Raw genomic sequence first — 27,918 nt, 5'->3', positions numbered from 1 at the left:
TTGATTTCTGTCCTGAAGGATCCAAAGAGCCCTCAGGGAGTCGATACCAGAGCCGTATTTGTTTTTGCAGCAACAGGTTGGCTGCGGGCTCTTCCCCCGCCTTCCAAAGCCCTCAGCCCCTGGCCCACCCTGCAACTTACTCATCTCTCCAACCCTCCTCCCCTAGGACTGCTGCCTCCTGTGCACAGCCCCTAGCCTGGGCCTGATTCCAATTTCTGTAACATTCCCCTGCCCGGGGTTGAATACAGGTTGAAAGTCGGTCTCCTCCGCGCCCCTGAGGCCCAACCCCGGCGCTGAAGCCTCCCAACTCCTGTGTGCAAAGGAGACGGAGACTGAGGGATCTGAGCGCTCTGGCAGGCACAGGAGGGCTCCCCGCCCGTGGCCTCGCCGGAGATGCACCCGGCTCCCAATCCAACAAACCCGCTTTGGGAGGGGATGGGGTGGGGAAAAGAAGACGGGGCTTGGGGCTCGAGGGGAGATACAGAGAAAGCAAGTTAGGTAGAGGAGAAGATGTCCCAGAGGACCCCGTTTTCGGGACTGCACCTCCCATTGGAGCTCCCTGCTCCCAAGCCCTCTGGGGACTCCCGCGCTGCCGTCGAAACCCCTATTCCGGACCCAACGGGGACACTTCTCCAGGATTTGCTCCTCGCCTGTGGGGACCACAGCCAAAGACTCCTGGAATCGATCCCAGATCCTGGGAGTCGGGGGGCCCAGCCGGGGTGCGGGGAGTCGCGGCGTCGTGACTGCACCCGCCCCGCCGCGCCGGGAGGCGCCCCTGGCGACCGTCGCGAACGCCACACCCTCGGTTCGGCCCTGGCCCCGCCCCCGCCCAGCGCGCGTTCGCGGCCAGGGGAGGCGTGTGCTGCTCCCGCAGCCAGCGAGAGCGAGAGAGGGATGGATGTTGGAGGAGGAATTCGGGCTTAACAAGTGATCGCTGCTGTCTAGGATTTTGTTTCTTTTCGGGGGAACCTTGACTTCCTTTCCCAGGCAATCCCTCCTGTGCTGAACTCCAGAGGAACCAGGAGTCTTGGGGTCTTCTCTGGGGCAGCCCCAACCCCCACCCCCAGGCTCCAGCCGCGAGGACTCTGTGCACCCCCCGGGCCAGGCAACAGAACTTGTTCCGTGGATATTTGGAGCCTCCACCTGCCAAACCCGAGTGATTCCTTTTACCACCCCCCGCCCCCCCACCCAAGATCATTCTTCCCCTCCTCCAGCTGTTGCAGCTTGAGGGGGAAAAACAAGCCAGCCGGTGGATTTTCTTTATTTTTATTTTTCGCCCCGCCGGGGAACGGTAAGTATGATACCTTTTTTTTTTTTTTTTTTTTGTATCTTTCCTCCACCCTCTTATTTTGGCTGTTAAGAAACAGTGGACATTTGAGGGGTAAATAATATCGGGAATGTGACAGAAGGGCATGAATGGAAGGCGGTTAAAAATAAACCAGGAGGTGGGAGAAGGGAGGTGCGGATGCTGCGCGGCGCTCCGGGGGACCAACAGTTGTTATTTTCCCAAACCCGGGGATTCGGTGAGTGCGCCCTGCTTAACGTGCTGGAGCGGGAACCGAGGTCTGGAGGCGAGGGCGCGATTAAAGATGTCGTTTCCCAATGAGAGGGGGGTTAAGATTTAGCATCGTTTCGCCTCCTCCCAGCCGCACCGGTTCCCTTCTTTTGGGAACAGCCGGTGAACGGGTCTGAATTGCTGCCTCTTCCAACGTTTGGATTTGCGTGCATTTTCCGAGCATTTGAGCAACATACATAGGGGCTGCATAAATGGCGTGCGTTGAAGTGTATATTTCTCACGGTGTTGGCTTTTCTGATTCCCTCTCTCAGTTTCTCTCTCTTTCTCTCTCTAAGGTTCAGGTACCACCCTGACAGTGACACAGTTGCAGGAATTAGCACTGAGAGACGAACAGCCTTGTTGTTGGAGGGGTGAGAGGAGGAGGGGCGGGATGCTTGGCTGTTGTTTGGGGGCGCCGGGATTGGGGAATAGGTAGTCTGCAAAATCCTATTAGTTTAATGGTGTTAAAGAAGAAGACAAATTCCTCTGCAAAGATCTCTCTCATAAAGGCTCCTGGGAATTGGCTTGAATAGATTCTCCTAACAAGAGTACCTTGAGAAAGAAGAGAGATTTTAAACCAGTCTGATTTGCTGGGAGGGATGATTTTTCTTTTCTCTTCTTTTCTTTCTCTCTCCCTTTCTTTCTAGATCAGGGATAGTGAAGTAACTAGTAGATGATTAAAAGGAAGGCAATTTGCTACTTGTAGGGTGGAGGAGGGAGTTAGATAAACTAACAATCCCAAATAAATAAATAAATGTGAAATTTTTGGTGTAGAGCAGAAAGAGGGCAGTTCTAGAACTCCCGAAGAGCTGATGGTGAATTAGAAGACTCGCTAATTCATGACCTTCTGGGAGTCAGTTGGGTGGGAAGGCAGGTGTTTGTAGTATTCAACTATACAGGAACGTGGGTTACATTGGGGCTTCATTGAAATTATAATTGTTTTAGGGGAGTTGGGGAAGAAACTGAGCAAACTCTCAGGCTATTTGGTCTGTACCGGTCTTGAAAGGATGTTGGCCTGACACTCCACTGTGAATGTCACCCCAGGATGGTTTTGTAAGTAGGGATTTGGAAACTCCTTGAGGGTAAACATTTCAGAGTATGAGATGATGTTAGGAGTCAGGCAAAGGAAGGGAGATGGCATGTGAGATGCCCTCTGTGGTGTATTTTCTGGAGTTTGTGTTGCAATCAAATGCCCTTCTTGCCCTAGGAAAATGTATATGATTGGGAAGGGGTGTATGATTGGGAAGACCTCTGTTTGCCACTTCCATGCTTGTCACTTCATAAAATTCAGTGTGTTTAGGCTTTTAGGCTGACAGGATCAGCAAGGAGCAGCAGGTGGTCAAGAGCTGAATCCTGTTAATGGCTTCAGAAAGCCATTTCTCTTATGCTTTCCAAGTGCTTCCAGTAATAGAAGCTGGTAGATGCCCTGAATTCTGACTATCATCATTCTCTCCAGTTCTCTGGGTTACTCCCTGCATTCTTGGAAGTCCTGTTGAACAGAGTACATGGAAAAATCAAGAGGAGACAGGAGATTTGGATGGGGGCTTTTACAGGACCTGGCTGAGGAGATGAATTACCTGGATCTTGGGAGAGCAAACTAAGGAAGAAGAAGGGCCAGGAATAACAGGTGACAGAGGGAGCAGATCGGAGCTGCAAGGGACATGCAATTCGGAAGTGTGAGATTGTAAATTAAAGTGGGCAGAGAGAGAGAAAGAGAGAGGAGGGGGGATGTTAGGGATGTGGATTTTATTGAAGTGGGGGTAAGTATGATAGGCTAAGAATGAAGTCCACACAAACTGACATTTAAAAAAATAAGGAGATAGTCCCTTGAGCAGAGTGGAGGAGGAACCATTGAGGTGAACATGGAGTGACTGCCAAGGAGAGAAGATGGTTATTAGAGATGTGGAAATTGGCATTAGTTCCTAGTCTGTGGGTGGTAGGGAGTGTTCAGGATTCAAGGGAACAGAAAAACAATGGGGACATGCTGTAGGGAGTCAGGCAGTGCCAACTTAACAAGGGCCATTGGTGAGTCTCAGGATGTCCTGTATGTCCTCACGTCCCATCTTCCCCTACTTTAGTTTGTGGCCTAAGGACACAAACACTTGGGGCTGTGTAGATAGACAATAAAAACGTAGGTTGCTGTTATGTTATTCATAACTACCAGTGTTTATTGCCATTCATTAGGTAAAAGGCACTGATATTCTATCAACATCCATTATCTCATTTAATCCTTACAAACATGGGATGGGGGGGTTGTGTTATTATTTGTACTTTATAGATGAGGTGACTGAAGTGTATTCAAGTGGTGCTGTCTGCACAAAGAATAAGAATATTATTTTTTTTTCTGATTTCCCCAGTGCTGAGTCAAGATAGAGAGGAGTAGAAGGGCACTTAATTCAGAAACACTTTATGAGTGGAAAGTTTAAAAATTGCCTTGAAATAGATGAATGATGGAAGCAGCTGTAAAGTCACAGCATTATTTTTTGTGGAATGAAGAGAGTGACAGTGAGAATTAAGACCTAGCATTGGTGAAGGGGAAGATAGAAGCAAGAGCCATGTGGGCCATGAGTGGAGAGAGGAAAAATAATTGAGTCACCATAAAAATAAACTGAGCTGAAATAATAACTGAAGAAGGAAAGAATGATGTTTAGTGAGTGAGAATAGCCTGCCCCATACTCTTGAAAATATTGCTGCTTGGTGTGTTATATGGCTTTCTTGAAGAAAAGAGAAGGATGTGTATGTGAAGAGAAATGCTCAGTTTGCTCTTTATGATTTGTTTCCTTTTTATTTTTCTCCTATGCTTCTTTCCAATCCTTTTTCAGGTGAAGTGCTTCTTCTGCATGATTTTGGCTGAAGAATGCTCTGCATTTCCTTGATTTCTATGGAGACCTCAGAGCTGGTTTTGCTTCTGCTGACACCTCATCTAGCACCTTCTCTACCTCCCAGGGTCTTTGCCTCTATCTATGCTTTGGCATTGTACCTGGGTACAGGAAGCCTTTGATGAACTTAAAAGGAGAGCCTGGAGAATGATCCTGATAGACTTTGAGTAGAAATGGCTGGACATACTTCAAACCACATCTTAACATGGTTCGAGCCATCACTAGAAGGCAAGTGCTAACAGTAAAGGCTTATTTGCATTTTATTTACATTTAATGGACTGAGCATTGGCCAATTTCCATGGCAGAAAAATATATTTCATTTTCTAGGCACAACTTCTGGCTGTCAGACACTTGCTGCCTTTGAATCTTGCAGCATCATCACTAACCACATTCCAGACATATTTCCAAATTTCAACATCTACCCCCAAAACATAGGTGTCTGAGAGACTCCAGCATTTTCGGACTTCTTAGTCTTGAGAGTGCCCAGGCTATTTATCTCGACCAGCCAAGCTCTGGAGAGCAATGTTGAATCCCTGAGAAGAGAGAGCATGGGGCGTGCTGATTTAAAAACAGAAAATGCAAAGTTGGACTGAAAATATCCTTAGTCTTCCAAGCAATCTGCTTAAGGGTTCCAAACTTACCTTAATTTGGTGAGAAAAGAAGCTGCCCTATTTTTCTTTCTTCTTCTTCTACAACTGGAACCAGCCATTTCCGAAAACCACCACCATGGAGGTTGCAATGGTGAGTGCGGAGAGCTCAGGGTGCAACAGTCACATGCCTTATGGTTATGCTGCCCAGGCCCGGGCCCGGGAGCGGGAGAGGCTTGCTCACTCCAGGGCAGCTGCAGCAGCTGCTGTTGCAGCGGCCACAGCTGCTGTCGAAGGTAGCGGGGGTTCTGGTGGGGGCTCCCACCACCACCACCAGTCACGTGGGGCCTGTACCTCCCATGACCCTCAGAGCAGCCGGGGTAGTCGGAGGAGGAGGCGACAGCGGTCTGAGAAGAAGAAAGCCCACTACCGGCAGAGCAGCTTCCCTCATTGTTCTGACCTGATGCCCAGTGGCTCTGAGGAGAAGATCCTGAGGGAGCTGAGTGAGGAGGAGGAAGATGAGGAGGAGGAGGAAGAGGAGGAAGAGGAGGGAAGGTTTTACTATAGTGAAGATGACCATGGTGATGAGTGTTCCTACACGGATCTGCTGCCTCAGGATGAGGGCGGTGGCGGCTACAGTTCAGTCCGCTACAGTGACTGTTGTGAACGTGTGGTGATAAATGTGTCAGGCCTACGCTTTGAGACCCAAATGAAAACTCTGGCCCAGTTTCCAGAGACTTTGTTGGGAGACCCTGAAAAGAGGACTCAGTACTTTGACCCTTTGCGCAACGAGTATTTTTTTGACAGGAACCGCCCCAGCTTTGATGCCATCTTGTATTATTATCAATCAGGAGGCCGCCTGAAGAGGCCAGTCAATGTCCCCTTTGATATCTTCACTGAGGAGGTGAAGTTCTATCAGTTGGGGGAGGAGGCCCTGTTGAAGTTTCGGGAGGACGAGGGCTTTGTGAGAGAAGAGGAAGACAGGGCCCTCCCCGAGAATGAATTTAAAAAGCAGATTTGGCTCCTCTTTGAATATCCAGAGAGCTCCAGTCCTGCAAGGGGCATAGCCATTGTGTCCGTCCTGGTCATCTTAATCTCCATTGTCATCTTTTGCCTGGAAACCTTGCCTGAGTTTAGGGACGACAGGGATCTCGTCATGGCACTGAGTGCTGGCGGGCATGGTGGGTTGTTGAATGATACTTCAGCACCCCACCTGGAGAACTCAGGGCACACAATATTCAATGACCCCTTCTTCATCGTGGAAACAGTCTGTATTGTATGGTTTTCCTTTGAGTTTGTGGTTCGCTGCTTTGCTTGTCCCAGCCAAGCACTCTTCTTCAAAAACATCATGAACATCATTGACATTGTCTCCATTTTGCCTTACTTCATCACACTGGGCACTGACCTGGCCCAGCAACAGGGGGGTGGCAATGGTCAGCAGCAGCAGGCCATGTCCTTTGCCATCCTCAGAATCATTCGTCTGGTCCGAGTATTCCGGATCTTCAAACTCTCCAGGCACTCCAAAGGCCTGCAGATCCTGGGCCACACCCTCAGAGCCAGCATGCGGGAACTGGGCCTTCTGATCTTCTTCCTCTTCATTGGGGTCATCCTCTTTTCTAGTGCTGTGTATTTTGCAGAAGCGGATGAACCTACTACCCATTTCCAAAGCATCCCAGATGCATTTTGGTGGGCTGTGGTGACCATGACAACTGTGGGCTATGGGGACATGAAGCCCATCACTGTAGGGGGCAAGATTGTTGGGTCCCTGTGTGCCATTGCGGGTGTCTTAACCATTGCTTTGCCAGTGCCAGTGATTGTCTCTAACTTTAACTATTTCTACCACAGAGAGACTGAAAATGAGGAACAGACACAGCTAACGCAGAATGCAGTCAGTTGTCCATACCTCCCCTCTAATTTGCTCAAGAAATTTCGGAGCTCTACTTCTTCTTCCCTGGGGGACAAGTCAGAGTATCTAGAGATGGAAGAAGGAGTTAAGGAATCTCTGTGTGCAAAGGAGGACAAGTGTCAGGGAAAGGGGGATGACAGTGAGACAGATAAAAACAACTGTTCTAATGCAAAGGCTGTGGAGACTGATGTGTGAATCTTTCTCCACCTGCCACTGCTCCCCCCTCAGCATCTCCAAATATATTTATGCATAGAGAGTGCAGTTATGAAAATGAAATATGCAAATGATCCAATGCATACAGTAGTACACTATTTAATGGTTATACATGGCATAATTGTTACTAAACTTGTATTACATATCAAATAAATGATACATCTTGGAGAAGAGGGAGGAATAGGAGCAAATCTATCTTTATATTTTTATTAGAATGCAAGAATTTTGCACATTAACTGGAAAACATGTTAACAGTAAAGATGGAGAGAGAGAGTGTGTGCGTGTGTGCGCGTATGTGTGTGTGTGTGAAGTAAATTGTCAATGTTAGTAATTGTGCAGTGATGGGAAAAGTTGGCATTTTGAAGTATTTACTATGTAAGAACTAATGAATCTGAGCAGTCATTTATCAGTGCTTTAACAGCATATCATATGTCTTTGGATTCTGTAGTTGTTTTTTAAAAAATTGTAAGAAATACTGTGTAGAGAAAAAAGAAAGTAAATTATTTAATAGACTATAGGTCACAATTTTATCTTGGATTTAATTAAAATTTATTTTTAACTGGAAATTAACTTTTAAAAAGGCTGCAAGGGCCTTTAGAAATTGATTATATTTTGTTATTAATTTTGGGAAGATTTAACAGCAAATGTCTAACATTATAGAATAAGTGAAATTGGAGAATATGTAATAAGTTTTGTTTGCAGGTAACAGGACTGGATTTTTTTTTCATTGCACTACTTTATATGCTGGAGATTGAGAGAGACTTCATACTGTGAATGTTTACTAATGTAACAGTTCAATGACAATCATTGGAAGAATGATTTCTTTAGTCTTATTTTATTGTTTTCTTTTCATTGTGTGAGACTAATGATCATGCAGATAACATCACAGGATTCTCTCCTCTTTTAAAATCTAAATAACTGATTGACAAAGGAATTATGAAGTAAAATTTAGCAACTGAATCTTTTGAAATTGGTCTGTTAGAATGATGCTTCTGAAATCATACTATTTTATATATTCTTCTGCCTTTTAACTCCAGAATAATTTAACCAAAGTTAATGCATGCACTGAAAGAATCCTTGAAGAAGTAAGATGCCAAGCAGCTACAGTGATTATGGCTTAAAATTTTTCTATTAAATGTGAAACATAAACGCTAGATTTATTAAGTTTATTTTTTGTACAGTTATATAAGAACAGAATTTGGGGATTAACCTCAGATTTTAACATTATATTTGCTAAAATGGACATAAGGAAGAATTGTGTCAAACATTTGGTTTCAACATCACCATCATTATCATCTTTATTAAAGGAATTTATGACACATATAACTGCATTTAAGTCATGACAAAGCATTCTAGAATGTGAGATAACAACTAGCGATCAGCCTTGCACTATGAAATCATGAGGTATAGGTTAGAAAACTCAGAATGCATAAGAGGCCTTATTCTACAATGTTTGTTTAACTTCTGTTCTTTATAAAATGATTGTCTTGAGCTCTGGTTGGGGGCGGGGAACAAAACAAAACAAACAACACTGCATACACTATTTTGGCACATAGTGAACTCTGGTAACTGTGAGCTACAAACAAACAAACTGACCTAGAATAGCCTTTCTCAAGCTTTTTAAAATCCAGGCCATCATTTCATAATTACATAAATTCTACCTCTCCTTTAATGGTATTTGAAATTCAAAGTAAATTCAACATTAGGCTTAAAAGTAAAACTGCACCCCCTCTCCACCCTTTCCCCACCACTTGTAGAGAAATGCTTTTCTAGAACACCTTTTAGAGAATGAAAACAGCAAGCAGGGCCTTTGATTGAATGTGAAGAACAAAGATCAATAGAAGACAACAGAGAATGATAAAACAAGAAAATGCCATCTTACAATAAGATTTCAAAGATAATGTTTTAATACATTTTAGATTTGGGGCAAAAATGTAACAAGCATTAGAGTAGGGGTAAGGCTATTTGGACAGGCTATAAGTCATTTGGAAATGTCACTTAACATCTCTGCACCCAAATGTCATGATTGGTTAAAAAGAGGGCAAATGAAGCACATTACGTTACAGAGTTATGCAAAACAAATGAGAACATGCGAAAACTGTGAAATGTTGAGTTCCATACAAATGCCTGATGTTATGTCTAAATTGTTTAACCTTCCTCTGGGAGAAAAAGCGATTTAGAATGCACAAGCATACATCTACTTTATTAGGATATTGTAAAAATTATGGGTAATTGCTTTAACTCTGCAGTCCTTACAAGAAGTTGATGTGCAGATACAAGAGAGTCTATTGCTGATAGATTCAGGCATGTTATAGTATAGAAAGTTGACTCTGTGAACAACAGACCATGTATCTTACAATATAGCCAACTAGGTCAGATTATATCTCAAAATAATTTAAGGGCTGTTTAGTATATAAGGGATGTTTATTGAACTTTCTATAATAGCAGTGACAATGATTTGGCTATGTTTGGAAGGGAAATGTACTGTATTTCATTGTTTCCATAATACTTCCTTTTAAATCTGAAAGTTATATTAAATTTGATTGACAAAACACATTATATTGATAATTCTGAGAATCCAGGAAATGTAGTCATTTGGGGCTTACCTTTATTTCACATGTTTTTTTTTTCTTTTTCTTTCTTTCTTTCTTTTTTTTTTCGGATGAGAAGGTCAAGAAGTGACAGACATAAGCTTTCAAACCAAATATTATTAGGTTATCATACTAAACTCATTGTTTCTTTCCTCCTGCAAGATGCATTTATTTTAGAGTATCTCGATCTTGATCCTACACTGAGAAGGAAGGTTTTAAGCCCTCAAGACTTGTATGGGAGTTCTTCTGTATGGAACACTTCTCTTAGAAGAGAATTCATGAATTCAGGACATCCAGTACAGTTGTGAATTCATAACATTTTTCCAGTTGAAACTAGTCAAAGTGCTTTAGATCCATTTGTAAAAAATTTATACTGATGAATATGCTTTCTGGATGTATTTATAACTAATTTATGAAACTGTATCTTAGAGACCACTATACACATTTGGTTAAGATAAAAGGGAAGTGACCTTCTTTAGAGATCCTAATTCTTGGGATCTGGGATCCTTTTATTGCTTTTCAGATGATAATAGATGTTACCAAAAGCACACTATTTGAGGGTCATCCTAATCAGAGTCTTTTCAAGGGAAGATGCATTGTTCTCTCTTGCAAATGGGTTGGAAAGGAAACAGGCATAACAGTTATGGGGAAGAAAGAAGGAATAAATAGTCCTTTTGATTTCTGTGAAAGGGAGTCAGTGGGTGCTAGAGGAATGACAGCTGGTCTAGGGAGTCAAGAGAGCTGGCTTGTTAATCGTAGGCAAATTGTTTCATCTCCTTGATCCTCAGGAGTGTGTGTATGTGTGTGTGTGTGTGTGTGTGTGTGTGTGTATCTAACATGGGGATATTGGGCTACATTATTACTTGGTTCCTTTTCGTACCACAATTCTACTGTGGAGTAAAAGAAATATCAGACTAGCTTCATATTTTCTAAGTACCATTCCAGTCATATCAGCTTGGATTTTTTTTAGTAAGTAATAGGAGCAAAAATAAATAAATAAAAACAAAAATCTCACTGTTAGGTTAACCGCAGAACAGGTGTTTGAGTTTTTTCGAATGTAGACTAAGCTGAATGAATAGGACGTATTTTGAGCTGTTATTCTAACAACTTCTAAAGGGAAGGGATTCATTTAATGAAAAATAACTCTTCAGTCCTCAGTTGAATACATATGGTGAAAATTGGTAAGTAAACATTTTGATGTCTTGCTTTGTTATCGTGCAGTCTTGTCAGTAAATGGTATTTTGACCTGTGCTGGGGAACTCATTTTATGCTTAAACACATGTAGTGTTTCACAAGTGCTACTGCATGCTTTGTCAAGTTTGTTTTAAACAGGATCACTGAAGCTTCCTGAAATTTTTTTCATTAAGCATGTGTTGAAATAGAACCCAATATATGAATAAGAAAGATATAAGGAAAATACTGTGAATTAAGATACATATTTTCCCATTTAAAAAAAGTCAATATTAACCAATGGAAAATTATTTTTAATCACATTGGAATCACAAACAGTAGCCCCCTACCTTCCAACAAATCAGAAATGGTGTTCTTCGTTGTTGTTAATTTTCAGGGTTTGGATGAGCCTTTAGTACTAACATTGCAGCTATTGCTAGGGAAAGTAAGAAATATACCTAGATTCACTTCACATTTTTAAAATGAACCTGTGGTGATGTGCTCATGTGCAGGAAACAGAGTGTAACATCCTTCTTTATGTGTGTGTATGTGTTTTTATTGATACAGTTTAAAATGATTACGGGGTGTCATTCAGTGACAAAAGGGCCTGTTCCAGGAAATCTCCTTGAACCAAAAGTCATTCTGAATTCTTCAAGAGACATTTGATGTGGATATAAGGTACCTTTTGGTTCTCCTGCCTGTAAATAAACTTGACTTTAGGCAAAGGATCTTCCAGACCAATGTAGCCATTGCAGGTCAGAAGAAAGTGCTATTTTCTAGTATGGAAATCAGTATTCTTATTTGAGGAGAAGGTTGTTGGAGTGGTTGTGTTCAATATTGAAGGAAGCAGAGCTTTTTTTTTTGTAATAAATGGGAATATGTACTTCTGAAAAGTAAATTAAGATTAGGACTGTGATATGAGTTTTATTTCTGGCTTGGTTTTGTTTCCATAGCAGTCCCAATTTCTCACAGTATCTTCTTCATGAAAGTATGCTAATACGTATCAGACCATATGGCCCCATTTGAGGTTTAGAAAATATGGTCATCTTATTTATGGATAAATAAATTAATCCCAGGGCATAAGTTAGTTGCTTAAAAAACATGGCACATATTTAATGAGCGGTGGCTCTAAGTGAGATTCAAGCATCCCCCTTTCAGGCCTGTGGGATGGGAATAAATGTATAAGGCAAACAATGTGCTGAATATAAAGTCGTGCTGTCATCTTGAAAAGCATATTCCCAGATTCACTGGAGGTAGTGTTGCTGACTTAAGGTTCAGCTTTTGGTCCATTTGTTGTCATTGGTGTCTTGGAAGGAGATTTTGCATCCAGGGTGCCAGGAGCTAAATGATTTTGTTAGTTGATCCACAAATAGTCCATTCTTGCTTCCTACCTGTAAGCAATCTGTTTTGTAGGTTATCCGTAGTTGGTTTCTCACCTGAGGCTGGCTTTACTTAGGCTCAGAAGCCTATTGTCTTGTGTTAAACAACCAGTCCAGAAAAGGTAAAATTATGAAAAGATAAAACAATCCATTACAAAGAAACAACAAAAACACTAGAACTAGAAAGCCAAGCAAAACCTAAGTGGGAAGCCAAATCTGTTGTTCAAAGTGTTACATACGCTAGAACTAATTATGCAGGATTTTGGGGTAACGTTGGTCCTGCCTCTTCACCATTAGCAGAAATAACCAAGAAGTGACTGTTGTGATAGAGGACATAAAGCAGAAATAACCTGCCCCATGAATATATAGGTTAACATTTTCTGTGAAAATGATAGAAATGCCAACCTACCTTAGCAGTGGTTTTAATAGTAACTATTAGAAATGACTAATAAATATGGAAGATATGCTGGTGTTTTTCCCAGTAATCAGTATTATGTGGGAATGTACTTGGATTGTTTCTCATGATTCTGTACACCAAGGGCTATTTCAAAGTCAAAGAGCATGAAGGCATTTTTATCCACAGCTACTTAAGCTATTGGCTGTTGAGGGGCCAGTTACCTCTTAAATCAGTCAAAGCAGTTAAATAAATAGTCCCTGTGGATATCAACAAAAGCTGTGCCAGTGCTAAGTCTAAGAATTATATTTGTTTCAAAATAATTATATGAATATATAATATATTCATATGTTCACATATATTATGTATTTTATATTCTGCCAACAAATATAAGCAAAATGAATGATCTGAGGTATTGAAAGAGACTTTTCACAGTGAAGTAAAAGTGTATAATTCCCATTAGCAGGCAAATGCATGTGTTTTGGAGAAATGGTGAGGCTGGAGGATTAAAAAACCTCTCTTTACACTTTAGGTTGGATTTTTGTGCCCCATAACGACAATAATACTAGTCCTAAGCTCTGAGACATTCCATAAGGGTATATAGAGTTTCATTCCCAGAAGAAAGGGTTAATTTTTATGCTGTATGGAACATTGCAAAATGTTGATTTTATTTTTTTAATGCACATTATTCTCATTATATAAAGGATGCATATAGCATGGAAACTAGACTATATGACCTGTAGAACAACTGTGTGCTCTTTAGAAATAGAATTACTAGAAGCCATTATCTTTCTATTTTTTTGTGGTAGCTTTTGTTTGATGTGAATTACTTAATTCTCTCAGGTTCAATTACAGCATTAAAAGTTTCAGGTTATTGTTGTTTTTGGTGAATGTTCCAATATCTTTCTTAGGCTCTGAGGGCACACACACAACCATTCAGTAGTTGGAAAATACTATATCTCTTGGAGATTAAGGCGATATTACCTGAACTCTCTCTATGATAGCAGCCACATTAGTTAACATGGAGGATGCATGTTTTTCTATTTATAAACTTAATGCACTTGTACCTGAATAGAATGATGATTTCCCTAAAGAACACTAATGGTGTTGATAGCACCTGAGTGAGCCTTTTTTCCTCCTGTCAATTGGTAGGGATATGATCCAAATGAGCCTTTCATTTGCTATCAGGCAGAGAAGGAAATAATTAATGAAGCTCCCACTCAACTGAAATCTATCAAGAGGTGATGGAATCTCTAGGGAATGCATTAGGATTTTTTTTTTTATTATTTATTTACTTGCCATTCCTAGTTGGTGTCATTATGGCATGAGTGTTGGGGAAAGATATTAATTTTAGGATGATTTACCTAATACTAAAATGACTTGATAAAAAACAATTCGAAATTATAAGCATTGCAATATCTTATTAGCTTTAGGAATATCTCCAGTTAAAAATTTTAAGAAATTAATATGAGATTTGGAGATTGCAATAGTTATTTGGAGAGAGACATATCCAAAGAATAATGATTCAGTTATTCAGATTTATTAAGAAATCTGAGTTTTATAAGCTTTGCAAGAGATTCAAAAAGTCTCTCAACTTTCAAAAATTTTGCTGCAACCCCGTCAGATTTCAGAAAGAAATTCAAGAATTCCTCTTGAGAGGAAAATGGTACCTATTTTTCTTCTTTTGTGTGTGTCTTTTTCACATTCATGATTAAATTGGTGGATTTTATATAATCATTATCTTCCAGCAAATTAAGTGAAAGACTTGGCTACAGATTGATTAGAGGATGACAAAATTGTATGATAGTCTTTCTTTGCAACATTTGCTGTTGATCAGTTTAGAAGCTGATTTCAGTACATGTGAATTACAACACAGAGAAATGGCTATGTACTATATTAGTATCTAAATGACAAAGCAAGAATATTAGGAATAGGATTTACTTTTGAGTTCCTAGAAGTGTTATTAGAGCTCTTGACCCGTGTCCTCCAGATCTGATCTAGCCAATGAGAATTTAGGAAACTCCTTTTTTTTTTTTTTTTTTTTTTTTCCCTAGAGTAGCGACAAGATATAACAGGATCAGTGCCAACTGGGAGATAGCAACAGGAGCAGGGAGGAGGGCAAGGGACAAGGAGTTATGCCTAAATGAAGTCACTAATTTGATGGTGAAAATAGCTAGGTCAGTCTAAAAACTGCTTCATTTTGTCATGCTAACTATTAATTTTTGTTGACCCAAAGAATCCAGGAAAGTGAATTGATCTCTTAGAGTAGGCATATATGTGTATATGTCCGAATATTCCCTTTGCTCTTCGTCTTCGAGGGCACTCACATACGAAACCATAAAACTGCTGCTGGGAGTTAAAACTGTATGTCTCATTAAGGATAAGATTCACCTTTCCCTTCAGAGTAAGGGACTCATGTCTTTAGGAGATTACTCCTTGGACGTTTACGTTTCAAAGGGGGAGAATTCTCCCCCTTATTCTAATATAGAATGTCAGCATAGCAGTGCATTCAAGCTAAGACAGAAGTAAGCAACCAGTAGAAGCCCTGGGAATGAATGTCACTAACACAGAGCTGAATGATGTGTTTATGTTGGTTATTGCTGGTGTGCAATTCTTAGAGGAATGGAGAAATCATAAAATTTGTGCAATCTAATTAGAACTCTGCCATCATATGCTCCTTGCTGATTTAGCTGCTGCCGCTGCTGCTGCCGCTGCTTCTTCTCATCTACACGGAAAAGAGGTGTCATTTCACTACTAGAATCCACATACTTCACAGGTTTCAAGGCAGTGTGAGAAACAGTGGAGAAAGAAAGGGTTAGATTCGATAGATAAGGATGAAGCAACATGCAGTATTTTAAGGTGTGAATCATCTTGTGACACAAGACTATTTTTACTCAAGGGACTAAGCAGAATCTTTGGATGGGAGAAGCTCTGTTCAGGAATTACCATTTCCTTTTTGTATGTCTATAGTATCACTATTAGAGATCAGTCTAGTCTAGCAAGGGGATAAATTCTTCCGTCATTGCTAAAACAAGCTGAAAATTACATGCTGAAACATTTTTTTCCTTATTTCATTTAAGAAAAATTGTAGTTGTTTTATAAGCTTTGCAAGAGAGATTCAAAAAGTCTCTCAACTGTCAAAATTTTGCTGCAACCCTGTCAGATTCAGAAAGAAATTCAAGGTAGGAGAGCCTAATAGAACTTCAGACCAAATATAAACTTATTCAAAGTAAGGTATCCAGGGATCTCCTTCCAGTCTCTTCCCCCATTCCCCCATGTAAGTTTTTCTTTTCTTTTTTTTTTTTTAACTGCAGATATAAACATGTAAAATGTTTGGTTTTCTCACTTTCCCTCCAGTCTATCTCATCCCATTCACCTTTGCATCAACAAAAGCCCGGATCAGAAAGGCTTTTGCAGTCCCTGTTTGCAGATTTCTCAGGGAGAGTTTTTATGTGTGATTTGGGTAGACATCTTCCCCTTTTATAAATCAGGTCATGCCAGTGCATATCCAGAAAGCTTCTACAACCACCTGCATTGTGAGTCTGTTATGTTCTGTTGTTATGTTAGCTATTTTCTGCCTATTACTGAACAGCTGGGATTTTAGAAACAGCTGGATGATTAGTTTTGTTTTTTCCATTTTTCACCCAGATGCTTTATTACTGTGTAGAAACAACCCCAATGTGGAACAACCTGGGAGTATAATAGCGAAAATCTGCTCTGATGCAACTGTTGTTATTAGGAATTGAATCAAGAAAATTACAGGCAAACAGTTTTGACTATTGTCTGCTTTACAAACATGTTTGATACAGCATTCTCATTTCCATTTCTAGGCAAAATGATTTGATTTAGCAACTTTAAAATGCCTCTTCCATTATTCCTTAGGCTATCGAAGCTGTGCTTTGGCTGTTATGTTTATTTGCTTAAGGGGAAATGTCTATACACAATGAGGCATCACCTGAGTTTTCCATTCACTGCTGGCAAGAGGAGCTGACAGAGGCAGGCAAGTGACAGTCTTCACACTCGCCACAGTCTATTTTTAGGTTGTTGCCTTTGTGGCTGACTTCAGCCCTGATGGGATGGATTGACATTCGAAGACAATGAAATGTTTTATTATGAAGATTTGCAGATCTATAAAACTGGATGGTATTGTGAAAGTGATAAATTTAATTCAGGTGCTGTTAGTTGGTTCCTTACCCAGGGCTAAAATTAGAATAAAAAAGATGGGTAGACGCTTTTTCCTTTTCTAATTATTCTTTCAACAGATGTTTGTTAAGCTTATCCTAGCTGGCTAGGCTGTGTCATGTACCCAATCTCTAGATGTACTAAAATTTCAGAGAATCACAGTTCATGTAAGGATTTTTTGAGATATATATTCATTTTTCTAAATAGCAGGATTCTTGTTTATTATTGTGATTCCTTTTTCCCCCTTTAGAATCTACGTGTGTGGGTAGGTCTAGTTTCTCCTTGGGGAGTGAATTGCCAGGCATCATGCTTTAATAATACTTCCTTTTTATAAGTTCTATCTTGTTTCTGTTATGTACTTCATTTTCTGTAATAGCTTCTGTATAAACTGCAGAGTAAATGGGCCTGAATCCAACTTGCCAATTTTTTATGATTCTTGCATGAGCAAAAACAATACTCAGTGTTTTCAAATAGCAGAGGTGATTATATGAACCATATTTACTCCTTTTCATTCCTGTAATGTATTTCTTCTATTCAATAACATGTGATTAAACTATAACTCAAAGAAAGAAGCAGATTTAACTGAAATATTAAACGTTTGTAAAGCAATAAACAATTTTTTTAAATTTCAAAGTAATTTGCTATGACCATGGTTCTTCTTTCCACACAAAAACATTTTTTTTTCTTTTAATAATAACCATCTGTATCTTTCTATTTGGGAAAGATATGAGTGCCATTGATGGTTCCTTTACAAATTCTGGCTTGAATAAAAACCTGAGTTTATTTCTTGGATGCATGTGGAAAGCTTTGTTCTTTTTGTGGATATTCCTACTACCTAGGCAAACCAGATGGAATTGCATTCATTACATGGCTAAGTCAGGACAGTTGAGGCCAACTTTAGGGATTTTTCCGAGGTGCCTTCTATCTGCATCGATTGATTTCAAGAGGTGTTTGCTCAGGTTTCCATTTGCTTTCAAGATAATGTCTGATACATTAAGTTAAAGTTAAGTCTTTACCATTTGAAATGCAGTTGTAATAACATTTTTAGCTCTCTCTAACTAGCTTTAATTTCTTAAGAACAACTTGAACTTCTATGAAATGTATTTTAAAAACTACGTTGTTTGTTTTCTGAGTGTTTCAGGACTTATATTAGAGTCGCTGGCCTTTAGTCTTCATTCAAGCCAAACAACCATTATCTCTAATTGAAGCTGCTTCTACTGGAAGCCAAAACAATTGGTGGAGTCAGTGAAGAAAAGAAAAAAAAAAAAAAGCCAAGATGATTGTCTGGCATTGTGAAGCCATTGATTCAATTCTGCTTCATTAAAGCCATTAGAAGCAGACAGATCCTGGATTCTCTTTAACTTTGGGCATTTTTAAATTGCTATCTATTCTGTCAAGGAAATACCTTTAATTGTAAAACCATTATCTTGTGGGATATTTAGTTTTACTTTGGCAAACTGCAACTATTTCTTCTGCTTTAGAAATATGACATTCTGTATTAAAAAATGCAAATGAAACCATGATTTTTCTATCTTAAAATGAATAATTTTTTTCCTTCACAATTTTTCACGAAATGTATTTGCAAACTTGAAAATGTATGTTAGCCTAAATCAGCTGACACATAGTTACTATTTGAAGATTTTTAGACAAATAACTGAGTTGCTCATTATTACTATATGAAGAAGGAAATGACTTACAATTTTTTTACACACTGGAAAGTGAAAATGGAAGGCCATATATTTATTTACATTTTCTGAAAGAGAAGAGACCAAAGGCCATATATTTATTTAGATTTTCTAATGGATCCTAGAATGTTCTGTGTGATTTACTCAGAAGTTCTTCAATGGATGTCAAATACACTTGAAATATGTCAGTCAAAGGGTACAAAGGCTCAGATAGGAGGAATGAGTTTGACTTTTTTTGAGATTAATTCCACAGCATGGTGAATACAGCTAATATTTGAGTACTGTACATTTCAGCAACGTTAAGAGAATAAATTTCAAATGTTCTTATCACAAAAATGTTAAATGTTCTAGGTAATGGACGGGTTAATTAGCTTGATTTAATCATTGTATTAAAAAAATCTTAACATTACTTTATATTCCATAAATATATACAACTATAATTTGTCAGTATATAATAAAAATTAGAATTTTCTACACCTAACTAGAAATGTAATTTAGAAATGTGATATTACATTGTATAGATCACATTTCTGATATTTAAAATACATTTATATTATGTAATATTACCCTATTAAATGCCTGTTTTTTGTTTTTTAGCATACTAAATAACCTAACAGGCTATGTGTGAATGTTGTGAAAATAATTTGACAGTTTTAAGTCTATATCCCTAAAGATCAGTTATATTTTCAGAAGAAAATACCTTTTTATGTTCCTATTTGAATAATAAAAGTTAAATATCTTTAACCTTGATTTGAGATCTTAATCTTATAATTTGGCTTTAAGTTTTTCTTTTTCTGTAGTCAAATGGATGGTTCACGTGGCACTAAATAATTATTAATTACTTATATTAGAAGTATTAACATTTACATTAAAAATAGGAGGAATAATTTGTACAGATTGAGCCCTGAGATATTAACACATAAGACAAAGTTCCTCTTTTCACTGGCTATTTAGAGCAATTTTTCAGTAATCATGTTTTTTTGTTTTTTAAGTTTCAAGCACATTATTTCACTATTTATTACAGCCTGGTCATACTATTTATCAAAACCTGACTGCTGTGGAGAAGTAAACCTGTTGCTCTCCATAGAATAGTATTAAAAGCATTTTACAGTAAAACTTTTACCAGAAAGATGGTTCCATTGCAAGTATTCAAGGAAAGTATTAGAGACAACCCCAGGGTATATAATGGAAAGTACAGACATCTTAAGTGATTCAATTTCATAAAAAAGTCTAGGTTCTTAGCAAGCTGAATGATTCCATAGCTCCGTCTTTTAAACCATGCTAGTTGCCAGCTGTTAATTAGTAGTGTATGGTCAAATAAAAACTTGGGGATGAAGTACATCAGTATAGAGGTTTTGCTGTTAAAAAAAAGAATTTTTTATTTTAATTTTTGCTATTCATCCAATCAATTCCTAATTATAGGTAATTCTTGGTATTCTAACTAACAGATAACAAGTACAAGAAGTTCAAAGCTGGATTCATCATGAATAAGGAAAATTTGCCTTTTATGTATTTGTGCCAGAGGCTGTACAACAAACCTATTATCTTATAATTTTTATCATTAGCCTGCTAATATCAGCACATTTTAATAATTTGTTAATTTTCAGGGATGCCTAGGAGGTAAATGCAGCTAGCTAAGAGTTAGCTGATGGACAGACATGGTCATAGAAGTTTCCCATCATCCATGACTACTAGTTTTATGAACATAATTGTGCTTAAAGCTTTTGTCATATTTCTGTTATTTGTCAGATTCTCAGAGAAGAAAGGTGTAGACAGTTGCAATTTTTTTTCCTATTCTGTTTTCGAAATGGAGATCATGTAGCAATGGAGTGTTTGGAAGAAGCAGTTGTCTGTTTTTGTAGTCTTGATCATGTATGTTGTTTGTAAAATTCAAGACATTCATTCTTTGGTGGATAAAGTGCTTAATGAATGCTTCTTATCTCTGTGAAGTATTTTAAAAGAGACTCATATACAACCAAAAAAAAAACGTCTTGAATTGTATTCATGCTAGTGGAAAATAAGCTTCATCCTTAGCCAGGCTTAGGCTACTTAAGGACATTGGAGACTCAAGGGGATGGGATGTGCTCCACGCATTCCAGCAATTTGTAAGATGCTCTGGGAGTATTCCAATTGTGCCTTTATATTGATGAAGCTGACCAAATTATTTACCATGGCTTTTGTGGAGGCTGTGCAATTGTTTATCTATATTTTAAAAAGTGCTAATTGAAATATGTTTATCTCATGATATTGATATAAAATAATATAATATGTAGTAATATAGTTATCACATGTAGCCATGACAGCATGGGATTACAATGAAAAAGAGTAACAACTCTTGTAATTAAGGCCCAAGAAGTTATATTAAATATTTTTTAATATAACATTACTATATTGTGTTTTTAGTATGTAAAATAGAGACAAGAGGAAAAAAATGTGTTTAGTTATCCAAACTCTCTCAGCTCCTTTTTCGCTATGCATCTTTATCCTACCTCTTTATAATTGTAACATACGGCATTCAGATACAACGTTTACTTGTATCAGAGGAGGATACATTCCAGGACCCCCAGTGGATCCTTGCAACTGCAGATAGTACTGAACTTTCTATATAGTATGTTTTTGTCCTATGCATACAACCTATGATAAATTAGACACAGTAAGAGATTAACAACTATAGCTAATAATAAAATAGAACAATTATAACAGTATAGTGTAATAAAAGTTATGAGAATGTGGTCTCTGTCTCTCAAAATATCTTATTGAATGGTACTTGCCTATTTTTGGACCACAGTTGACCACAGTAACTGAAAGAAGCCACCAAAAGTGAAACTGAAGTTAAGAGGAGATTACTGTATTAATAATCTAGGTTTGAATTGTGTTTTTCTCTGAGCATAGTATCACTGCCTTTTTCTGGTAGGTACATCATTTGCTACTTTGCTTTTGTGGATGCTGTGCGATTGCTTTCAGATTTTTATAAAAGCACTGTTGAAGTATGTTTATGTCATGATAGTAATAAAATGTAATATATAGTAATATAATGATCACATGTAGCCATGATGGCATGGGATCATAAAATAGAGTTTCAACCCTTGTAATTAAGGCCCAAGAAGTTATTTTAATTTTTTTACTATAATATTACTATATTATGTTTTCAATATGTAAAATAGAGAAAAGAGGAAAAAGAGATATTTTGTTATCCTAATTATCTCTAACTCCTTTTTCCCTGTGCGTCTTTATTCTACCGCTTTATAATTGCTATGTAGTTAGCAAAACTGTTCCTTTTAATAATTGCTATGTAGTTAGCAAAACTGTTGTTATGTAGCTTTTTAATTTTTATTTCATCTTTTTGCTGTGATTTTGTGTCTACGTCATATTTTATTTAATTGATGTACATACATTTCTTGGTCATTTCAGTATAATATTTTCTAGATTGCTTTACTTTTTAAAATTGTACTGTTATACTATTTAAATCAAACTATGATGAATGTTTTCATAAACATAATATTATTTTTTTGTACTATTCTCTAGGCTATCTTCCCAGAGGAAGTTGTTTTAAATAAAGAGATTTTAATTTTAAATGATACTGCATTATTTTATAATATAATGTAATATATTAACAATAAATCTAGTGGGGCATGAAGTAACTTTTGAAAATTATTCGTTTGCTGTTCTCAGTAGTCGAACAAGCATTAATCATGCAAGTATTATCAATAACGTAATACCTATATGTTGACCTCAGCTTTGCCTATTCATATAGCAAATTGTTTTTGATGCTAAATGTTGCTTGAGCAGCTGATGACAAAGTGGTTCCTATTCGTTTTCTGCTCTTCTATTGCAAGCAGACTCCGGTACCTTTTTTATTTGGCTCATGGTGATCAGGTTAATTATATGTCTCTATCTCTCCATGTCTTAGCTAAAGGTCTTGCCTTCAGCTCTCTAATCTCTTTTAATTCTACCATCACTCAATTGCTTGATTTGTCCTTGATAAAACATAATGTCCTGAATTACCTAATCTCTGTATGGTTTGTGAATGGTTTCCTAGTAATTTCATGAAGGGATACTTAACAACTGGACACCGTTTTTATCTTCAGTTGTTTCTCCTCTTTGTTCTCCTCTTTTTTCTTCAATTTCTTTTCTTTATGTTTCCTAAATTGAATATTGAACTTTTTGCTGACTTGATGATTCAATACTGAGGCACAGGTAATAATTGGGAAACCCTCGGCACACTTCTTTCTTAACTATTTGGAATTGGAAGATCTCTTAGAAGAGCTTAAAACTGTTTAGATGAAACCTTACCATACTCTCTCCTGGTAAGTGAATTGAGCTGCATAGACTACTGAGTTTTCCAGAGAATAAATATATATTTTTTAGTGTAATTGTTTTTGGAAATAATACAGAGAATAAATATATGTTTCTTATTGTAATTGTTTTTGGAAATAATACAGGTTATTCCTGAGAATAATTCATGCTCTTGAAGAACAATCTCTGTCTATCTTCAACATTTTAATGAAAAAAGGCAGGGGCGGAAGGAGCGAATAATTTTTTTCTTTCCAATGGCAATTAAAAGCATATTTTCAGCTCCCTTTTCCAGAGTTCCTGAAAGATTTCTGGAATCTTTTTAAAACTCTGCTTTTTCTGAGCTCTGAGCCTATAATTCTTTACTATGTTTCTTATTATCTGCTTATCTTTGGGATTGCTTGTTTGGGGGAACTGATCCAATTTGATTCCAGTTGTTTCCAATTATGCCTGGAGCCATCACTTATGCTGGGGAGAGACTGTAAAATAAACAAGTTCCTTTTTCCCTTTTAAAACTTTGAATCAATCTATGATATCTTGTAGACACCTTGCCAACTGCATTTGAGAATTCTTGGTATTTTAAGCCATGAGATACCTCATGGTATCTTGGGGTCTTAGGGGTCAGCCATTTCAATGAAGAGGCAGTAAAATCAGGAGCCAAATCTCAGTGTCTACAACAAATGAGTAAACAAAGAAATTAGAACATTTTAACTAGCTAAATGAGAAAGTTAAGTTACGAATAATGTTTCTATTTTTGAAGCCTCATCAGTTGTGTTTGGGGCTGATTTTTGTGCAGTGGCACAGCAGTTCCAGTTGTTAAATGTTGAAATGCATTTGTATTGGTTAAGTAGTCAGCTGATGCTATGGAGCCCAACAAGTGTCAATTTAGGCTGTGTTCAGCTGGGTGGTTCTTCTTCTGATATAACCAGAGTTCCTGCATATAGCCACAGTCGGCTAGGAGGTCTGCTCTTGGCTATTCTTCCCAAGAAGGCCTTGAACACATGCCTGGAAATTGATGAATGGACCAAACCATGTATCTCCAGCGTCCAACAACATAGCTTGGGCTGCTTCACAGGGCAGCTGGCTTCCAAAGGCAGCAAGAGAGGGTAAACATGTTGCAAGTACTTTTCAAGCCCCTGTCTACATCCTGTTTGTTAATGTTCCATTAGCCAAACAAGTTACACAGCCAATTCCAGATTCAGGGAGCGGAGAACTAGATTTCATTTTTTTGATGAGAGAAGCTGTGAAATATTTGCCGCCATTTTTCTTCAGCTTACAACAACTTTTTGTGGCCATTTTTCTTCTCATGAAGAAACTAACACAGAACGAATAGTTTAAAGGTAGCTATTCTTGTATGGGGAAAGTATGCATGGGAAGAAGATGAAATATTTTAATTTAGCCTGCTTTTCAAACTTTCTTATGCCTGATCAATCTTGGGACATTTATAGACTGTAGGTTATATGTGTTTGTGAAGGTATTATTTTATAAAATATTTTTTAAAATTATTTCTCTTGATTAGGTTTTTCTTTTTAAATTTCTTTCCTTCCTGAACAAATTATAAGTTTCAAGAGATCAAGGATTCACTGTTTCTTTTGGTGTTCTTTCCTAGTCTGGGGCCTGCACATTATTGTTATTGGCTAAACTATACACTCCACTGGCTGTATGTAAACAAGAATTTCACATTAAGCATGATTCTATCATTTTGTTATATTTGCTTGTGATTCTTTGTACTTTTGAGTAGCTGTTTAAAACAAGTATTTGAAAAATACAGATCTTTGCATTAATACATCTTTACTACCTCTTTGGGCCTTGAATTTTGAGTCAGTAGCATTGCTTTCTCTGGTGAATTTAAAGCTTATCTTGCACGGAATTTTATTAGGAAGTGTGTGTCCAACTTTGGATCTATTTTCTCATTTGTGGAGCACAGGAATTTCATCGACCAGTAGACTGGTTCTAGTATACTACCGATGAAACATCTAATAATGCTATATCACACCCTACAAGCCATTTGATATATATTAACTGCAGTATCAATCTTATAACAAACTTTTAGGTTATTCCAGAGCATTCATATTGGCTAATTGCTGACATTAATAATAGTTATGTTATACTTGTTACTTCTCTTGCCATGTTCATCATAGATGTGTTGTACTTAGAGGACAAAAAGGCTGGTATTTTTTCTAATGTACCTGTGAGGAAATGACTTGAGAATTATGATGTTCTTTCTCCTCCCCATGGTATAAAGTTATTTTTCCAAATGCATTTGATAGTATCATATATTAGCAAATTATTTCAGTAATTTTCAGGAGCTCTAGAAAACAATTGGTGGAACAGGTAGATCCATTTATTTAGAAAGCTTCTTATCATTACCCATAGTCACGTAATAATCGTTGCTTAATTATCTCCTTTGCTGTGGTTGTATCAACACATATGTGATTGTTTCTTGTTCCCTATGGCTCAAAAGTCTAAATTCTTTGTTCCTATCGATAAAAGTGTTTGAATGCTTCTTTTGTTATGTTTAAATTTCATACCTGAGAATTGCCTATTTGTTTCCAAATAGCTGTTAGGTTGCAAAGTCAGTGCTTTGCGTAGTGTCAGGGTTATTTAATAACCAAAGGAAATCCTTTTCAGTGTATATTTTCATCAGTTAAATTTCTCACAGAGTCACCTCTCTATACATACAATGTAGCCGAATTCTCTTAGTGTTCTCTGCTTGTGTATAAAGTTTGAATAATAGTTAGAATAAGTATGTTTTCTAAACACTTGTTTACTAGATAATACGCATACTCATTGCTTGGTGTGAGTGGCTTCATTTAATGTTCCATTTTCAGGGATTCCTAGGGGAAGATAATGAAAAGTGTACATTTTTATTTAATGAGAGAAGATAGTAGTCAAAAGTTACTTCATAAATCTCCCTTCTGTTTTCTTCTTGAATGTTTGTTTAGCTTTTCATAAAGAAACAAATGGCATACTTATAGGCCACTTCTTGTATGTTCTTTGCCCAACGATATGGTAGCTAATATTATTCAGAGGAAAAATATCCAGGAAAGAGAAGTGATGGGGATGATAATTGAAGGATCTAGAAGATTTTGCAATATGAAGTATTTGTCAAAAATAAAACAATTGGCCAGACTTAGACTTCTCTTCTGTGTCCTTTACCATGTTGATGGGACCTTTAGTTATATCTCTTTATGTCACTGTAAAATGTGAATAATCACATTCTAAAAGTAAAAGGGGATCAAGAAATTGTTTTCTTGGACCACTTATTGCTTATAGTGCACTCATCTGCACCAGTCGTCCTGATTATGAGGTCTTCTGTGCCTTGGTCTCCTCCCTTCTGACAGTAGGGATCAATGATACTTGATCCTCCCACTTTCCCAATGGGTGTGAAGTAGTAGAAATGACATTTGAAGCTCTAGAAATACAGGCCACACCTTGCAAATTCAACCTATTAATTCTATTATGTTTATGTTTCTTAAATAGCCTACTAATTTTTCTTGGAAAATATGTCAAGATCAGATACAAACCATTTTTTAAAAATTATTTCTTCTTTTAAAATCATCTTTACTGAAGTATAAGTACAATAAACAATATCCATTTAAAGTGTACAATTCAATGAATTTTGACATATGTCTACACCCATGAAGTTACCACTACAATCAACATACAGAATTCTGTCATATCCAAAGTTTTCTTCACAGTCTATTCCTCCCTGGCTCTCAGATCTCTGGCTCTAGCAATCAATGAAATCTTCATTTTGTCACTTTAAAATAGTTTGCAATTTCTACAATTATGTATAAATAGATACATGTGCTATAGATTTTTTTTGTTCCTGGCTACTTGGCATAATGTTTTTGACCCATCCATGTAGTTGTGTGTATCAAGAGTTGGTTTCTTTTCATTGCATAGATATACCACATTTTGTTTATCCATTTACCTTTTGGAGGACAAGTCCATTCTGTGTTCGCATGGTTTTTTTTCCACCAAATCTTGCTCTCTTGTACCACTTGCTAATAGTTTTATGTCCTTAAGCCTAGTTTTATTTATATTTTGTCATTTACTTTACTACATTGTTATATAGTTTCATTATACACTACTAGAGAACCAATATATTACTAAGAGTTTATATAAGGCTTGTATATTTAAGTGGAATTATTTATGATTAAAAAAATGAGTTCTTGGTTTTTTGTCCCAAAGTAAATAGCTTCTAATCAAGAATGTATGATCTTTTCTTCCAGAGAAAACTTTTTTTATCTCTGGCCCATTTTGCCACTTTGATGGCAGCAATGATGAGGATTCCTGTAGAAATGTGTGCTGACATCTAAGTAGATCAGCAGCCCTTCAACATAGCACTTCCTTGGTTCAAAGAAAAGGTACATGACAAGTAGGGAGATTTCAGTTACAAAAGTTGGTAAATGAAATGAAAGGTTTTTTATATTCCTAATTCAGAATTTAAGCTTTTTGAGACTTTTCTTCATGTTCCCAAGGTGACAACCATTTGAGCTGGAAGTTGCATTCACCAGGAGAGCAGCAGCCTTTTCACTGAGGCAAATTTAAGAAGACCAGTTTTATCCCTGTCAACCATAGCATTGCTACTGAAGTTAAAAGCAATGAGAGTTTAGGGAGTTGTTTTTTTAAATCTTTCTTTTAAATCTTCAGACTTAACCTCCTAAATCTAATATTACTGTCTAAGTACATTCACATTTTTAATTTCTCTGGGGCCATTTTCCTTTCTGTCTTCTCTTCTCTGTCTCCAGTTTTCTTCCTCCTTCATTTTCCATCTGCATTTGCATTTTTCTCTTTTTCTCTTCCTCTAGTCATAAAGATCCTCCAGGGAAGGATTGGCCACTAGAAAAGAAATTCTTTTTTCAGCTCTGCTTTGACTATCTTGCTTATGAAATTTTGCTTTCCTAACACAGAAATCTCAATGATATTGCTGAAGCAACTTCTGTATCCTATACCCTGGCAAGGTTCCTAGAACTGGTCCCAGTGGGATTTCTGTTTTAGAAGCTGACTTAACCTTTGTAGTATCATTTAGTTTGGTTTCCTAAAAGAATTCCAAATGCATCTCCTTAAAATGTTTT

General features: G+C 37.6%; 1 protein-coding gene across 1 annotated transcript; it reads left to right on the top strand.

Annotated features, from left to right (window-relative positions):
• The first annotated feature begins 831 nt into the window (after window positions 1-831).
• Window positions 832-27,828, top strand: KCNA4 (potassium voltage-gated channel subfamily A member 4). Its single transcript, XM_004050865.4, has 2 exons — window positions 832-1,291; window positions 4,378-27,828. The coding sequence occupies exon 2, from the start codon at window positions 5,161-5,163 to the stop codon at window positions 7,120-7,122; it is 1,962 nt and encodes a 653-aa protein (XP_004050913.1). The 5' UTR covers window positions 832-1,291; window positions 4,378-5,160; the 3' UTR covers window positions 7,123-27,828.
• Window positions 27,829-27,918: the final 90 nt, after the last annotated feature.

The sequence above is a fragment of the Gorilla gorilla genome, chromosome 9 (genome assembly GCF_029281585.2).
Source record: "Gorilla gorilla gorilla isolate KB3781 chromosome 9, NHGRI_mGorGor1-v2.1_pri, whole genome shotgun sequence".
Lineage (NCBI taxonomy): Eukaryota > Metazoa > Chordata > Mammalia > Primates > Hominidae > Gorilla > Gorilla gorilla.
This window is presented reverse-complemented; position numbering and strand designations above follow the sequence as displayed.

Bases quoted from the DNA above. Each gene is read 5' to 3' on its own strand.
- KCNA4 (XM_004050865.4), top strand. From the start codon at position 5,161: ATGGAGGTTGCAATGGTGAGTGCGGAGAGCTCAGGGTGCAACAGTCAC.